This window comes from Stegostoma tigrinum, chromosome 22 (genome assembly GCF_030684315.1).
Source record: "Stegostoma tigrinum isolate sSteTig4 chromosome 22, sSteTig4.hap1, whole genome shotgun sequence".
Classification (NCBI taxonomy): Eukaryota; Metazoa; Chordata; class Chondrichthyes; order Orectolobiformes; family Stegostomatidae; genus Stegostoma; species Stegostoma tigrinum.
This window is the reverse complement of record NC_081375.1, coordinates 38,771,602-38,790,010: the sequence shown is the minus strand read 5'-3', so window position 1 is coordinate 38,790,010 and position 18,409 is coordinate 38,771,602. Positions and strand designations below refer to the sequence as shown.

Below are 18,409 nucleotides of genomic sequence, written 5' to 3'. Positions count from 1 at the left end.
GATGGCTATAATTGAAAACTTGTTGTGCTGAACGCATCACTGCAATACTCTTTACCTACACAATTTAATATTGCCAATTTAGATAAGTGTATGCAATCCACTGAAAAGCTTTCCTTTGACCAAACAAATTTGAGAACCACTGATCTAAGTCATATTTCAGTGACAGTTATTAGCAAGTTCCTGGTCATGTATTATTTTGGTAAACCAATTATGTGTACTTATTTATGAATATTTAATAAAACTATTAGCCATGAAAATATCAATGTACTTTTTAAATAAGATGCAAAATGCTTTTGCAGATCTCACAGTGAATCTAAAGCTGGACCATAAATTCAGAATCTGTATCTAGGTACCTTTGTACCTAAGATGGAGCTGTAAGTGAAACTTCTAACTTTTCACTGTACTCATATGAGTACATATGGCATTAAATTTAATCCAAATTCAAAATTCAAATGAACTCTATCAGACAGGTTAACCTGAATCCTGCACTTACCTTAGCAAGATGCGTCTGCAACTTATTCTTGGCTTCAGCGGTCTCAGAGATGCGGTTTGTAAATGATAAATTCAGATTATTAAACTGGTTCCACATCTCATTAGAAGTTGAATTCAGGAGATTTTCAATGTCATTGCGGAGTTTAGCAGATGCAGCTCGTTCACTCTGTGATCGTAAAATGTTATGATCTGTGTACTTGGCCCAAGACTCTGGAACTGAAATTCTGTGCAAAAAAAAAATTGCAAAGACATCAGCATATCTCTATCTTCAACTGCCTTTTCGAACATTCGGAGAGCAACAGTACTAGAAAGGAGAAAAGGAGAAGGTCAGGCAAAAATACAGAATTCCTCCTCCTGATCCCAAGTGGATCACAGCTCTCAAAGATATGATCCCTTTCTCGGCTATGCACTTCTTCCAAAAGTTCTTTGGCAAATGTCCAACAATTAGTACTTTTTTGTCAATCACTTTGATTCATTTATAGGTTTAACTGCTACATCAATTTTGACAAAATACTTATTGAATAAAAATATTGATCATAATTAGGGCATTATAAAAAGAGTCTGGGTTATTACAAATGACTAAAGTATGTTTAGATCATTCCCGTAACGTCAACGTACATATTAAATTACAGCACAAACAGGCACCTAATAACAGGCCGAAATATCCGAATTTGTTAAGTTACTTCACTTTGGAAGTCTGAGGAATGTTTGAACAATTCAGCATTTCAATTACTTTCTGTTTATCATTCATAAAGAGAGTGTATTTCTTCAGTAGAAGTGGTTTAGTCATTATTCCGAGAGACAGCCCTTGACTTTAAGGATACTGATGGGTAGGCAGTGAATGTTGTGTTAACATATCACGATCAAACAATCTGATCAGATTTGTCCCTTTAAAATTTGGATTGCAGGACACAAAGAAGCGCTTGCAAATGACTGGTGGGTACCTAATAATATATCAAAGTCATAAATTGATGATATTATTGTGGCTATACCCAAAGTTTAATAGAAGCTGAGCGGACATTTGAGCTGTTGGGTTTCTGACAACTGAACCAAGTGACTGAATCCTTAAGTACACCTTGTGGACCAAGAGAGCAAGAAATGTCCTCTCCTGGCCCTGAAGAACACCTCAGATATATTTCATTTAATCTCTGGGTTCCTTCCCTTGTCCCTGATCTCTAGCATGTCTGCTAACTTCCCAATTTTGAGATTTCACACCCCAGATAGTTATGAAGTTAAAAATGACATGAAAAGATGCAAACAAAATTCTACCATTAAGATCGTGAGACACTCACATCTGAACAAGGCCAAGTTTCCAGGTGATTCTGGCCTCCCCCTCCACAGCTCCCAGGAATACTGCAGCTATAGATTGTTGCTAAAGATGCTTTTTTGCAGTAAGTCTTAGGTAAGGCATAGGGTATAATTTTCCCCTCCCTGGAGGTGTCAATAACAGGAGATAACTGGCAAGTCTGCCTGGAAATATACTTAGCTCTTCTTGTCCTGTCAACAATTATATATTCAATGAGAAACTCCACTATAGGTTTCTTGACTCACCAGCAATTAAGGCCCTTAAATGTTCAATTAATGGCTATTAACTTGCTCATGATGCCCAGTTTGGGTTTTGACAGGGCCACTCAACTCCTGACCTCTTTGCAACTTTAACTCAAATATGAGCAAAAAGCTGAATTCCAGAGGTGAGGTGAAAATGACTGCACCAGACCCAATTATCTTCAGCTGCTTCATGGATAACTTCCCTCCATCACAAGGTCTGAAAGGAGGATATTCATTGATTACTGCACAATGTTCATCCCCATTTGCAACTCCTCAGATACTGAAGCAGACTGTGTTCAAATGCAACAAAACCTGGACAATATCTATCAACTTCACCTTCCAAACTTATAAATTCTTTCATCTACAAGCACAAGGGCAGCAGATGCATAGGAATACCACCGTAAGTTAGCTTCCAAGACACATTTCATCCAGATTTGGAACTTACTTGCCATTCCTTCAATATCATTGGGTCAAAATTACAAAACTAACTACACATGAATGACCCTGCACACCAAGGACTATAGCGATTCAAGAAGGTAGCTCACTGTCACCTTCTTCAGGTCAATTAGGGACGGCCAACAAATGCTGGCCTAGCCAGTGCAACCAACATCACCTGAACAAATAATCAAAACGTAATCTCAAGGAATGTGTCTAAGTGCAATGAGACCCAATTTGATTGAACACAAAGGACGTGGTCTCCTGAATTTAAAATGGATGAAGAAATTGAAAGGAAGGTCGGAAGCTACAATTATATATTACTTTATTCTTTAAGATATTTTCATGAAGCTATTCCTTCTAAAACGTTTCAAACTAGAATTTAATTCCTAAGACATTGGAAAATGAACAGGATTGCAATTGAATACATTTTTGTCCAGTCAACATGTAAGTGATTGCTCAAATCTAAAATATGCTTTCTCATTTTATAATACCAGATATGATATTCTCATGCTAATTTACACAAAATGTAACAATTGGCATTTTTAGATTCAGATACCCTACTGACAGAACGTTCTTTATTTTAAAAAGTAATGGTCTGGTAAATAGTTACTATTTTATTAGCTTACGTAGCATCCACATGATCGATTCCTCTGTAATAGCTGATGCCATCAGATGTGTTCCGCAGCTGGTGACATTTCCCATCAATTCGGTAAGCTGTGTTTTTATCATTGATATCCTGTTCCAGCTCATGCTGGGTTCCTCTATTTGTTCTGTAAAAATAAAGAACTTTGTGCTTCAGTAATGCGAACATAGAATACCAGTTGGGACCCATATTCCAAAGGCAAAATACTGTGGAAACTGGAATTCTGAAAGGACAAACAAATCATGCTGGAAATGCATTACAAATTACCCAACATCTGTGTGCACTGAAGCATTAGATAATGGAGTCAATGTTTCATGTTCATAAACTTTCCTCAGAATGGTCTCAATCCACAACATCAGATCTATTGAAACAATTATAATTAAAGATGCAGCATTTTATCACTTGTTATTGGATACAATAGTTACCTACCATTATAGGTGGCATGGGTTTCAATTCTGACATTTAGCCGGGTCACATGCACAACATTCATAAGAATCTTGAACAAACAAATGTGACTCAAATAGCTTATTTTCTATAATTAGTTGGGATGACACTACAGGCTGTGAGATATCTGACATGTCTTCTTTCATGAGTGAATCTGGCAGTAGCTCTATATTTGATTTATCAATTTGAAGTCGGTTCATGGCCCATAAGTTACTCTTGATGGAAATGTAACAATAGTTAGTGACTTCATTAGTATAAGCTTAAAATGTATTTAAGTTTACAATGGTTTTGTTGTCTGTAACTTAGCATAGGATATTTTCTCCCTATATTTCACTCTTCCATTTAATTAACTCAGGGGAACATTGGATATCCATGAGGATTTATCATTCACTGAAGAGAACTCGCTCCTCTCACCTTCATCTCTCATTCTTACATGTCACAAAATGCTCATAAAACGTAGTCCCTGGAAGAAACCTAATCAAATTTTAAAACTGAATGAACTGTGGATGCTGGAAATCAGGAGCAAAAACAGAAATTGCTGCAAAAGGTCGACAGGCCTGGCAGCATCTGTGGAGGGAAATCAGAGTTAACATTTTGGGTCCAGTGAGCCTTCTTTAGAACTGATGGTAGCTAGGAAAATGTCAGTTTTTATGCAGAAGATAAGCTGGAGGGATGGCAGAGGAATAAACAAATGGTGGAGATAGAGCCAAAACAAAGAGAAGAGCGGGTGGACAGGCAAAGGAGTGGATAACAGTCAGCCTGGGAGAATGAACAACTACTAATGGGGGCTATTAATGGCTAAAAATGGGTTGTGTGCATTGGCAGACCATGTAATAAGGCCTGGTGCGTGTGGGTTAGGGTAAGGATATGGGAGAAGGTGCTTTCAGCCCTAAAATTATTGATCATGATATTGAGTCCAGAAAGGAGTAGAGTTCCCAAGCAGAAAATATGCTGTTGTTCTTCCAGCTTGCATGAGCTACACTGGAGCACTGCAGCAAGCCTGAGGCAGAGAAGAGGGAACAGGGTGGTGTGTTGAACTGACAGGCATCCGGAATCTCGGGGTCTTTTTGCAGACACAACGTAGATGTTCTGTGAAGTGGGTCACCTAGTCGAAGCTTCGTTTCCCCAATGTACAGGAGGCCATGTTGTCAGCAGCAAATGCAGTAGATTAGATTGTGGGAAGTGCAGGTAAAGTGCTGCTTCATCTGGAAGGTATGTTTGGGCATTTGAATACTGAGGAGGGAGGAAGTAAAAGGTGTTGGGAATGAAGGCGGAGTGGACCAGGGTGGTCAGATGGAACAGTCCTTGCAGAAGATTGACCAAGGAAGGGAAGGGGATAAAGGTCTGGTGGCAGCATCCCGCTGGAGGTGGCAGAAATGGCAGCTAATGATCCTCTGAATGTGGATGCTGGTGGGATGGTAGGTAAAGACAAGGGGTCCCTATCACTGTCATGGGAGTGAAGACAAGGGGGTGAGGGCTGAAGTGAGAGGTGATGGGTCGGACCCAACTGAGGGCCCTGTCAACAATGGTGCTGGGGAATCCATGATTGAGAAAGAAGCTAAACATTTCACAGGCTCCTTTGTCAAAGATAGCATCATCCAGACAGATTGGGCAGAGATGGAGGAACTGGCAGAATGGAATAAAGTCTTTATAGGAAGCAAGGTGTGAGGATGTATAGTCAAGGTATCTGTAGGTGTCAGTTAGTGTATAACAGATATTGGTGACCAGCCTATCCCCATAAAAGGGAACAGCTGGGAAGGGAAGGGAGGAGTCATGGATGGACCAGTGAAGGTGAGAGATGGGTGGAAACTAGAAGTGAATTTGATGCCGGTGGGAGTGTCGTTTATAAGTTGTTTCTCCTCAAGTTTAGTCCATTTGATGATGGCAAAAGTGTTGTCCACGTATCCAATTCAAAGTTTAGGTTGGATCTGCAGGAGGGCTACGCTTTCAAATCTCTGCATCACTGTTTCTGCGATTATTCTGGAGATAGGTGACCTAGTGGGTGTCCCATTGACTTGCTCATAGATTTGGCCATTAACGGTAAAGTGGGTCATGAGGCATAGGTCCAGTAGTTTCAGCACATTGTCTGTGGAGATGGTGTCACTTGGGTCTTGTTCTTTCAGTATTGTTGCTAGTGATCCCCTTGCCAGTGGCATGCCAATCAATGTGAATAAGGCGGTAACGTCAAAGGACACCATGGTCTCACCCTCATCTATTCTCATATCTTTGAGGGCTTTGAGGAACTCCTGGGCTGAGTGAGTTGAGTGGGGTGACTTGCTGATGAGGTGCTTTGGCCTTCGTTTTAACTCCTTGGCTGACCTGTGTGTTGGTGTGCCTGGGAGAGAGACTATGGGTCTGAGGGGTACTTTTGGTTTGTGTACTTTTTGGAGGCCATAGAATCGGGGGTGGGGGGATGTTTGTCTCTTCAGGTTTCATTTTTAGGCAGTCAGCTTTGTTAACTTGTCTGGTCCGTCTCAGTCTCTTTAGTGTATTGATTATGTTATTAGTCAGTTGCAGTGTCGGGTCTATTTGCATTTGCCAGTATGTGTTCGTGTCTGCTCATAGCGTCTGTGCTTTAGTGAGGTCGTCCTGTTTGTTTAGTATTATTGTCATGCGCCCTTTTTCTGCTGGTAGGATTATGATGTCTTTGTCTTTTTCCAGTCCTTCCAGGGCCTTTCTTTCTGATGTGTTGAGAATGTTAAGTTTGTCCCTACTGGTCAGTGTCAGGACCACTATCTGTCTTATGGCTTCTTGTGTTTCCTCAATGATGCAGTTGGTCTTCAGTGTCGATTCCAGTGTGGCTAGGAACTCTGTCCTGTTAGCATCTCTGCGGTTGTAGTTAAGTCCAGGTATTGGAACAATTTTCTCTGTCTGATAGTTTCCTGTCTGAGAGATTTCTTACCCATGTGTCTGATCTTTGGTTGTCATTTTGGTGGGTTAGTTTGGCTAGTTTTTCTTGCAGAATCTGTCTTTTCTTGGTTCTTGTTATTTGTTGACTGATGTTAATGGCTCTTTCTAAGTCTGTCGTCCACTCGAGGTTGGTTGCGTCAAGGAACAGGGTTTAAAGCACATAATTTCTCTGCCATATCTGTGGAACTGGTTGCTAGGACAGGCCAAACAGAGACAAGCACAGCAAGTTCTAGAGGCCTGGTTGTCACTAAGAGGGCCTTCAACAAACATGCAGAATTAGACACTATATACACACGCTGTGAAGAATAATCGGAAATTAGGTAATCAACTCCAATGGACTCCAGAGTTTAAATATCAGGCGGGAAAACATAACAGCGCTTTATCGGAGGCTACACTGATGATGTTACCCAGCAGGGTAATGAAATGTCTGCAAACTAACAAAGCAGCTCAGCGAGCGAGCCAAACACAGCATTCACAACCCTAACTACAAATCTACTCAAGAACCAAAAGGATGCTGTAAATTAAGGGCAAAAACTGAAGTTGCTGGAAAAGCTCAGCAGGTCTGCCAGCACTTGTGAAGCAAAATCAGAGTTAACATTTCAGTTCTAGTGAATTTTGAATTTTTCTATCACCATCCTGCACCAGCAAGTTGTGTGAGGCTGTTTGAGATCTATTGGGGTACAGGGACAGAGTCCCAGTTCAGAAATAAGATTTGAGCATCTTATTGAATTGATTAATGAAACATACAACCCTTGAAAAGCAATTTGTCATGAGCAAGGAACTACTAATTAGTCATATTAACCTTTAAACACATTGGCAGTCTTATACAAAAATTATGTGAATTCAATTATTTAAATTCACGACACAAATATTAAAGTAATATTTGTAATGAAATGCCTTTGTGGTAACATTAAGTAATATACAGTTTACCATGAATATATTTGATACTAAGTTGTAATGTTGAATTTACAATTCCATATCAATTTTTGACAACAAGAAATTTAGGAGGTAGAATTCTATCTTCCAAACGATTCTTCCCAAATGCTGACCTTAATCAATCTAGCATGTTTACTTGATTACAAAGTGTGGAGCTGGATGAACACAGCAGGTCAAGCAGCATCTTAGGAGCACAAAAGCTGATGTTTCGGGCCTAGACCCTTCATCAGAAAAGGGGGATGGGTAGAGGATTCTAAAATAAATTGGGAGAGAGGGGGAGGCAGACCGAACATGGATAGAGGAGAAGGTAGGTGGAGAGGAGAGTAAGAGATTAGAGGAGAGTTGCAGTGGGAGAGAGATCCCCTGAGGTTTGTCCGGAGGGAGGAGGGTAACTTCTTCAGGTTAGGCATCCTGGAAGAGGCTTCGCAGTGAGGTTAAAATCGATATTTTCTCCAGTTGCATGAGACCCACAATATTTCCTGATGAAACTAGAAACATTTAATACAATATCAAAGCTGAACTGAAAACCAGCTAAGAACTGAGGAAATTCACTAAATTAAAAATTTGTATTCAAAGGTAAGTCAAAACAAGGATTTGAATTTATGTGGGCCTCCAATACTCTACCAACACCCAAGTACGTTTTAGTACTCAATCCAATGAACTATTGTGTGCAGACGAGATGAAACATAATCACCAAGTTAACAGTAATGTTATTCTATTTAAAGTTTCCAACTACATACAAAAGTCAGAAGTAACAAGGTATTTCACAATTAAAGTTCATTTAAATTGTTACTTCCTTTGTAGTTTTTGTGTCTATGGCCACTCCTAATGCGACAGTAAAATGTAATGATCTATAAAAACGGATAAGGAGGAAGTTTATGGACTTCGTTGTGGATAAGTATGTAAAATGGTTGATTGTCCATGAAATTTCACATGATGTGCCAGAAATGAAAGTCATGAATGGAAATTTTTTCTCTCATAGGTAAACCAGATTTTCCAGATGCTTGATGAGGATAGTTTTTCCATACTATTTTACAAAATGATCTGACAGCAACTGTGACTCTTATCCCTTATGTGCCAGAGTATGTGTCTTTCAGCAAAACAAGGTTTCCCCCAACAGGTAACAACATCTCCCTCTCAGCAGATAGTTTACATCATCCAGTAACAGTGTATTGTTAATTCTCTCTTCTCATAATACCATTACTCTTCTCTCTCTATAATCTATTTCCTCTTCAAATCTCTCAAAGAATCTCCTTGAGATTCATTTCTTCCCTCATTGGAGAATTTCTTTCCATTTCATACCTCAAGAAAATTCTCTCTTTCTCTCTCTCTCTTACCGTATTCCAACAGGCTTCCTCTCCCCTTTTATTCTCTCTTCTCATCAGGCTACTGCATCACTGAAATCACATTGTCAAATTTTCAAAGTGTCTTAGCCCAGTGCCTAGACGCCAACCAAATAGGTCAACTGATTTTCCTTTTCTCAATCATGTAGAAAATGTTAACTAATATTATTTTCATCAAATAACAACAACTATTTCTTGTATTTTATCTTTCTGGTTTCCAAAATCTCTTTTCAGCTTTAGTAATTGTTTCCTGATTTTGTAGTGTCTTTTTCTCCCCCTACCTTCTTTCTTTACTCTTATGAATTCAGTAAACCTCCATTTTTCCTTGGATTCTGAATGTTTCTTTTTCTGTCTGCAGGTCGAGCAATAATTTTTGTAGCAAACTCTTCCTTGTCTTTTTCTCTCGGTTTCTGAAACATTTTCTTTGTTGTTACCCATTTATGTTTCACTGACGTTTTCATTTTTTTGCTCTTCCTCTCTATGTTCCTTCAACTCATCTTCTACACAATCTGCTATGCTTCCCCCTTCCCGTTGATTTCTCTGTGTTCTGTAATTCTTGCCAGCTTGTCTGCCTGACCTCATCTCTCTTTACCCTTTCAGCATCAACCTCACTGTTCACATGCAATAAACTAAGGGCAAAACATTCCATTCATTTTGTTTAGAAAAATGTGAATTGGTTGTTTTCAAGAAACAATTCTCTGCTAAAATAGCAGTTCAAAAATAACAATATGGGAATCGTTTCAGAATCTGACAGATCCTGGCTACATGAAACTGGTTATGTAATAAATGGGCCAAAGTGAGATGTACTTTAATTGTAGAGTTTGAGTGCAAGTTAATTGGTTGAAGATGATTGACTGTTAAAACTGCAGATGCTGGTTCTCTGCAAATGAATTGGCTAGAAAAAATTTTACATTATACTAAAGAGTATGTGAATACTTGAAAGTCCCGAATGTTTCTGAACATTTTTCAATACCAACATGATCAGCCTAAGAATGTAGAATTGAAAAAGGCCATAAAATATAATGTAGGATAACAAAGTGTGAAGCTGGATGAACACAGCAGGCCAAGCAGCATCTCAGGAGCACAAAAGCTGACGTTTCAGGCCTAGACCCTTCATCAGACAGGGGGATGGGGAGAGGGTTCTGGAATAAATAGGGAGAGAGGGGAAGGCGGACCGAAGATGGAGAGAAAAGAAGATAGGTGGAGAGGAGAGTATAGGTGGGGAGGTAGGGAGGGGATAGGTCAGTCCAGGAAAGACAGACAGGTCAAGGAGGCGGGATGAGGTTAGTAGGTAGGAAATGGAGGTGCGGCTTGAGGTGGGAGGAAGGGTAAGAGGAAGAACAGGTTAGGGAGGCGGAGACAGGCTGGGCTGGTTTTGTGATGCAGTGGGGGGAGGGGATGAGCTGGGCTGGTTTTGTGACGCAGTGGGGGAAGGGGAGAGGCCCAAAACGTCAGCTTTTGTGCTCCTGAGATGCTGCTTGGCCTGCTGTGTTCATCCAGCTTCACACTTTATTATCTTGGATTTTCAAGCATCTGCAGTTCCCATTATCACATAAAATATAATGTGCCCAATTCAGAATCCAGATTTATTTCAGGATTCAATTTCACAAATTTTGATCCTCTTCCTATCCTGAAACTCAAAACTCTTTTTCTCCCTGAATTTAAAATGTGTAGTTTACATTGTAATTCAAATCGTTACCCTTACGTAAGTTGGGTTATTGCTTTGTCCAGATATCTTCTCATTCTTTCTTGACAGGACCTTATACATTCAACCTCCTGTTGGAAGAAAGTTGCAGATCTCACTTAAGCAAAATGGCCATACCAATGCAATTATATTTTTAACGGAGGAATCTTTCTGATTCAATTGCACCAACCTTTAATAACTGCTTTTCCACATCATCATGCACAAGATCTATACCAATCCTTTTCTCTCTCTGATAGAGACATTCTTGTGACATCTGTTGTATTAATAAATGACATGCAAATAAAGAACTCAAACTCCAACTCAGACTGACAGTACTTAAGGTATGTTATACAATGCTATACAGTTATTAACTTCTGAAACACTAGTATTCCTTTCCAATAATACCGGTAATGAGTAGTTAATAGCTACTAATAACATACACATTGAACATTTTCCATCAAAGTTTTAAAATATTATGCCATGCAATGTAAAGATTGTGTTTTAATTTAGTGTCTTATTTTGAAATGATTAATGCTGTTGTTATGGACTACCCCAAACCCCCTCAAAGTATATTAAGAAGATAGTCTGGACCCTAAATTTTTCTTGTTTTAAATGTAAGTGTAAGGTATTGTGTTCCCATGCATTCAATTAGTCAAACTACCACGCTTGGAACAAAACACACTTTATTCATCCACTATAAACAAAATACAGACAGAACAAAAATAAAATAACTGGCTTAACTGTAACAGTTTTGATATAAACTACTATTAATTAACTGTTCCAATGTTGTAACGTATCATAAACACACCATTGCCAAAGGCAAACTCAGTGAAATAGATTGTCTCATATGCAATTCTATCAGCAGGAAGAGAACCCCAGCTTTTAGCTGTAATGGAGAGAGGAATAAGAAATTCTATATTCAGCTTCAAGATCCTAGCAATTGCTACTGAAGGCCAAAATAAAAAAAATTCCTGGTTCTGTCAGAGCTTGACCCCAATGTTTCAGGCCGCTTCTATTGTTCCAATTTAATAAAAAAGGTCTCATAAGGTGGTTTACTTTATTGGTTTTGGAACAGACTGCTTCTCACCTCTGTCTCAACCTTACTTCATAGAAACAACCAGGACAAAATACACTTCTTAAAACTATTGTATCATCACACTGTGAACTGCAGAGCACTGTAGGGTGGGAGTGGAGGGGATGTTGGGGAGGGGCTGTGTACAAATTAACCATTTTGAACACCATTAATGTGATATTATAAATTCATTCTAAAAGGTGTTGGAGCATCATTATACTAAACTGTCAGGTGTTTGGGTTCTGACTCCCAGATATTTTTCATGTGTTCGTTTGTCAGTGAATTCCTCTGGGATTCCTATGCCTTCATACTCCATGTCCCTGATGTTCCTTTATTTGTCCAATATATCAGTTCTGTGCAAGCTAGCGACTAAACATAATCTACCTTGCCTATTGAAGACAAGAAATAAAACCTTCATTAGACCATTGCACTTTCTCAAAAAACAACATACATTTATTTAATCAAAATGTATAATCCTATAGGTTTAACAATCCCTTTTAACAAGGTAGAAAATTATTTTGACAATGACTGAGCGAAACTTCAAAGCAAACTGTACTGAATGTAAAATTCCTGAAAATTAATGTTTATTTTGAGTTTATTGTTGATTATCTGCTGAGTCTATTACGTTTTTATTTATTTCACATAGACTGTCCAACTTGAATTAGCTTTTGCTGCTTGTAGATGCTTGTACCAGGTGACCTTCTGCCTTTTTATCTGTCTTCTGACATCTTCAAACTTACACTGTAGCTTGCCTGCAACTGTTGTTTGACCCCCATCATCCAACTCTCCATAGGTTGACTCCCTCTTCTGTTAACCTCCACTTCACCTTCGAGAAGAGATCTCTGTAGCTGTCTAGCTCAGATTAAATACCTAAGATACGATCATTTCACATTCCGGTTGTCAATTTTTGGAAGTTCTTTTTGCTCCTGCAATTTCGTCTACCCCTTAACTTATTGTAGTTTTAAAATAAGGGGGAGGATATTTAAGACTAAGATGAGGAATTGCCTTTTATCTCATGTGGTTTTGAGTCTTTGGAATTCCCTTCCTCAAAGGCCAATGGATGCAGAATATTTAAGTATTTTTAAGGTACAGGTAGACAGATTCTTGGTGACCAAGGGTATGAAAGATAACAGGTGTATGTAGGAATATGCAGCTGAGGTTAAAATTAGGTCAGCCATGATCTTATTAAATGGCAGGGCAGGCTTGAAGGGTCGAATGGCTTACTCTTGGTTCTTGTTCGTTTGTTGTTGAATGGTCTGCACCTGGATCTTTTGGCATTCTGTAAAGGCTACATCTTTCCTTCTTTTTCCTTTATTTTTGGTGATGGACTAAAATGAGAAAAGTCTGTTTCAAAATCAAGCACTGGGGAAGGAATTGCTGCACTTGTGGGTCAGCCAATGATAGTAAACAGGCAAGTGCAGCAAGCAATGAGGAAGGCAAATTGGTATTTATTACAACAGGAGTTGAGTTCTGAAATAGGGATGTCTTACGGCAATTATGTCTAATTAGCATATTGATCTTATATGTGCATTATCAAGGCAAACTGCGTCATTACATCATTAAAATATGAAATCAATCAGAATTAAGATGCTGTTTACCTGAAGAGGGCCTTCTGTTTCTGCCAAGGCTCGCTCTAATCGTTTCTTGACTTCATTGAGAGAATTAGTTTCTTCAATCATTTGCTCAGTCTCATGAGCTAATTCAGATTTCCAAAACATGATGTCATTAACACGTTCTCCTAAATTTTTGCTGGTTTCAAACTGTGTTTTCTTTGTAATGTTTTCCTTGTCCTGGATCAGACGAGCAGTGTCAGCCCTTAGTCTCTCTGCGTTGTGTCTGTAGGACTCTGACTCTCTGTAGCTGGTCTGGTTACATTCATACCAATCCTGAGGAGTATATCTGGTCAATAATGTTGTTCTATTCGATGGGATCTGAGCATTTTTGGTTTCATTACATCCAGGGGCACTATTCGTAAAAGAAGCCATAGTAGGAGCAACAGATGCTACTTTGTAATAAGTGCTAGGTCTCCAAGGCATCATTAAGCTCTGTCTGAACACATTTAAAGGGTAGTGGCCTTTGTAACATGATGCCATTGTTGATATGGCTGGCAGAAAGTTAGCACTAGCTGTTCTAGGACGGGCGTAAGTAGCAGTCATTGTTGAGTCTGAAAGTGCAATGATGTTTTCCCCTACAAAATATGCAAATCATTATATTCAAATACAATTTGTTTTCTGATTTTTTTTAACTGATTTAAATTTTGTGCAGATATTACACTAAATTACTTAATACTGCACTCCATCTCAGGAGGAAACACAGTTCGGAGGTAGTCACTGAGACTGCAGATTCTCCCATCAAACCCAAGTCCTTACTGAAAGCATTGAATTAAGTAGTTTCTTTTATGAACTTTAAAGGATTCAGAAATATAACTTTATATATATCTTTTGCAAATGAAAGACATATGAATGTATTAGTGAATAGATCATGGAATCACAAGAGTCCTGCAGGAGAGGGAAAATTATACATAGAATTTTATTCAGGGATCAGGCCAAAAGAAGAATAAAAATTCTATCTGTTCTACCAGTTCTGAGGAAGGGTCACCGGACCCAAAACATTAACTCTGATCTTTTCTTTACAGATGCTGCCAGGCTTGCTGAGCTGTTTCCAGCGACTTCTGTTTTTTTCCTGATTTACAGCATCCGCAGTTCTTTTGGTTTTTAAATTTCTATCATTGAGTTTTGAAAGGTGGGAGCATGATGCACTGGAGAGTAGCAACAAAAAATGAAGCAAGGAGGTCAGAAAACAGGAAAAGCATGGTTGGAGCCAAAAATGAACAGATAGCTGAATATTATTGTCAAGTTTGAGTGATACAAATTCAGAAAGAAGTCTGAAGTAACAATATAGGACTTGAAGTTAATCCATATGTGGTTAATTCAGCCTTGTGAAGATGGAAGTAACTACAGGCTTTATGTGGCTAAGAATGCAAGCATCAGCATGCAGAATAGGATGTTGTTTGTGCAGCACAGATGCCAAGAAACCATTGAGAAAACTATTGGAGAAATCCAGCCCTAAAGCCTAAGGAGTTTTCAGGGCTCTTTGGAGAAGTGGGACATAGTAATGCTACAAAGATGGAAAAAGATGATCTTGGAAACATACTAGATATGGAGAAAGAAAACAACAGGATGTTCAGATTCTATGTCACTTGATTTAGCTTGACCTGATCCCGAGGAGATTGATAGGAGTAAGCACAGTTATCTCTAGCAACTGTCAGGAGAGAAAGCAAAAGACGATTTTGATTTTGCCTACAGTAAGCAAATGCTGAATGGCCTACAATTAAATTCGAAGCAAGCCATTCAATAATTTAGGAACTCCTTCAGAAATGGAACATATAACAGGATTGAAGGCTATTCAGTCTATCATGTCTGTGCCAACTCGTAGCTACAGCAATTCAAAACTAATCCTTGTTCTCTCCTCATCATAACCAATATGTGGGAGCTGTTCCTATTCAGTAACTTACTGTCGTTGTCATTTCTATAAATGTTATTGACACTCCAATTGCCTTTAATCCTTAGATGTCATCAGTTGCAAATCCAGCCAAATGTACAACAAGACCTGTGAGAGTAAAGATCTACTGTACAATCAACAAGAACTAAAGTAGATTCATAGCTGGAACTAACATTTCAACTCAATTGATTTAAAGTAGTAGCCTGAACTGCGCTACAAAGGATGCTCACTGTGCTTCTTTGAACCATCCTACCTTAACAGTAAATGGTGAAGTCAGTGTTAGGAAAGGTTCAGCACCTTTCATCAGCTTCTTATTGCCATTTCTCCAATGAGATACCAGACCACGGCAGAACTACATTAACATTAATCCTTGAGATAACAGAATTGTACATCATTGTTCTGAACAGAAGAATAGCAAATAGTGCGAAGAAGCTTACAGAAAAACTAATGGTAATAGCTCCAAGCACTTCAAATAAACTTGTACATTAACATCTAACAGTAAAGTAAGATTACCAAGAATCTTTACATGACCTAATTCTTTATGAAATATGAAGTGCATAAAAATTGTGCTTTTAGACAAAGATATAAAAATGTAAACCACATTTTTATGTATTATTACTGAAAACTACCCTGCCGATTTCTTCAATTCAGTTTTTTCCAATGATATTCTTAGACAATAGCTCCATTTTTGTTCACAGTATCCAGCAGGGAAACTGTTAGTTTAATTGGTTAGATGGCAGGTTTAGAGCACAAATTGATGCTCATGGTGTGGGTTCAATTCCTGCACTGGCCAAGGTGTATTTTCTATAGAATATATGTGACAATAAATGTTTCGATTTAATTCAGTTGAATAGGCAAAGAATGGAGAGATATGGACCAAGGGCCATCAGAAAGGATTAGTTTTATTTGGCATCATTTTTGGCACAATATCATGGGCTGATGGGCCTATTCTATGTTGTACAGGTCTATGTTCTATGTTAGCACAAAGGATTGTCCTTCTCAACCTCTCCTCTTGCCTGAGACATGGTGACCCTCAGGTTAAACCAACACCACTGGCCTCTCACTATTGTGACAGCAGCCGTACGGTTTGAAATGTAGGAACTGCCGATGCTGAAGTCTGAGAATAACACGGTGTAGAGTTGGACTAACACAGCAGGACAGGCAGCATCAGGGGAGCAGGAAAGCTGACGTTTCATTTCTGGACCCTTCTTCAGCCCAATGGTCAGGTAGGTCTAAGACTGCTTTACTGCACACAGATTTAGGGCTTTGGAATTATCTGTGTCAAAGTACTGGTTAGACAAAGACTGTGCCCTGATAACCTACAGGGGCTTTCTGCATCTGTTTTAAATCACAAAGTTTGTTGAGGATCTTGGTGGAACTTCAATGGCTCAAGGCCTACTTGGAATTGCAAATTCATTTGAAGTGCTAGGAGCTACTACCTTTACTTCTTCTGCTTGCTTCTTTGCACTATTTTGCTATCTTCTGGTCGGAACAATGATCTACAGTTCCGCATTATCGCAAGTATTAATGTCAGTGCTGTGGTCTAGTATCTCATTGGGGAAATGGCAATAAGAAGCAAACGGAAGGTGCTGAGCCTTTCTTAACAGTGACACTTGGGCAGGTATCTAACCCAAGTTGTCTGTAATACATTTCTTACTCTTTAGACATATCTCACATGTCTCTGTTAATATATTTATGATTTTCCAGTCAGTATATGAATTGGACAGCACGTCTAAGCAGTTTCAGTACTTGTGCGTCCAAAGGAACATTCTGACAAAAGATCAAAGAAAGAAAGGGCAAATATTGTTCAAGTACAAACACTGATAATAAGCTGGACTCCAGGGCATATTAATATGTAATCATGCATGCAATAAAACAACGTCTGCATGTTACAAAACAGTAATTTATGCAGTTGTACTTTTCACTAGTCATCCAAAAGTAGCATTATGCAACTGATAACAAATCGAACCATTATCTCCTATTCACTTTAACTAGTCAGTATGCTATGATGGAATAACCCTGCTTGCAGTTGCTAAAATCTGATTATTTTGATGTCATTTTGAAAATTAAACTCACAGATACGTTGTAAAAACCGAAAGAACTGCGGATGCTGTAAATCAGAAACGAAAAACAGAAATTGCTGGAAAAGCTCAGCAGGTCTAACAGCATCTGCGGATAGAAAACAATCGACATTTGGAGTCGTTCAGAACTGACGTGACATCTGTCACCTTAATTTCTCTGCTCCCGTCACCTCGTCTAACACATCTCCTTCCGAACTGACTGCAGTCTGTGCTCTCAGATCCAACACTAACTTGTAAAACCAAAAGAACTGCGGGCGCTGTAAATCAGAAACAAAAGCAGAAGTTGCTGGAAAAGCTCAGCAGGTCTGGCAGCATCTGTCGAGGAGAAAACAGAGTTAACGTCTTGGGTCCAGTGACCCTTCCTCAGAACCCATGGTGGCTAGAAAAACGCCTAGCTTGTAGTCTTGTAGTCAGTTCCGATTGTACTGGAAACGTTAACTTTGTTCTCCGTCCGCAGATCCACTGCGTTTCTCCAGCAATTTTTGAGCGTCTCAATTATGTTTTTGTGTTTACCCAATAAATTCCAAGAGACTGAATTTGAAAACCGTGTTTTTCTTAACAGTTTTTTTAAAAAATGCAAAAAGAAGTTTTTTTCTTTACCGACCAGCTCCAGCACCGTGAATGCCGTTGTCTTCACACTGTCCAATGTGCCGCAGCAGGTAAACGCAGCGAGAGCTACACGCTGACTATATCTGATTGTTCAGGAGTTGTTCAGAGCCCCCGGGGTGTTGACTGATTGATAGCGGGGAGATGGAACCGCGGTTGCCGGAGGCAGCCGAGTTTGCACAGAGCAGCAAATGAGAGCGGGGGTTGGGGGTGGGAGTTGGCTATCAAGCGTGTGCTCTGTGTACAGAGAAACCTGAATCTCTGTTGCCATGGCCTCAGTGAGCTGGCAATAGTCAGCCTGTTTTCTTTGGGGTTGGGGGTGGGGGTAAGACAGTGCGGATAGAGTTCAGCCGAAAGAATGAAGGGCACTGCTGCCAGGTAAAGGCAGACACGCGAGAATGAAAAGGGGAGAAATGAGAGAGCACCTTGCAGCATGGTTGGATTGAAGTGCCAAAATTGTCTTGCAAATAAAGACGCAAAAAGAGCTTAGAAAAACTTAGAAAGTCATGTGGTAACCTGGAGGTTTTAAAGAATTGGGTATTTTCCCAGAAATGGCCAAACCGTGAATTGGGATACAATTAATCAGTCAAGCGAAAAAGTAATTTGGAAATCTGCACCATCAAGATTGCTGTAACCTTCACAACAAAAGGGAGGTACAAGCGTGCCTTGTTGATGATCTTCATCCTGGAGATTCCAGCAGCCAGAATTTGA

The 18,409-nt window shown here is 39.3% G+C and overlaps 1 protein-coding gene across 3 annotated transcripts in view; it reads right to left on the bottom strand.

Moving 5' to 3' along the window:
* The window catches only part of tekt3 (tektin 3), a 34,473-nt gene extending 16,539 nt beyond the window's left edge, over positions 1–17,934 (bottom strand). Inside the window, exons 1-6 of one of the 3 annotated variants that reach the window (XM_048554796.2) lie at positions 17,693–17,933; positions 13,109–13,698; positions 10,629–10,712; positions 10,460–10,530; positions 3,105–3,248; positions 494–716 (exon numbers count right to left, since the gene is read on the bottom strand). In XM_048554796.2, coding sequence (XP_048410753.1) covers positions 494–716; positions 3,105–3,248; positions 10,460–10,530; positions 10,629–10,712; positions 13,109–13,666 — 1,080 coding nt within the window. In that variant the 5' untranslated portion in view covers positions 13,667–13,698; positions 17,693–17,933. Of the gene's footprint in view, positions 1–493; positions 717–3,104; positions 3,249–10,459; positions 10,531–10,628; positions 10,713–13,108; positions 13,699–17,692 lie in introns of all 3 variants that reach the window. The other 2 variants (XM_048554795.2, XM_048554797.2) reach the window with 2 other exon arrangements.
* Positions 17,935–18,409: the final 475 nt, after the last annotated feature.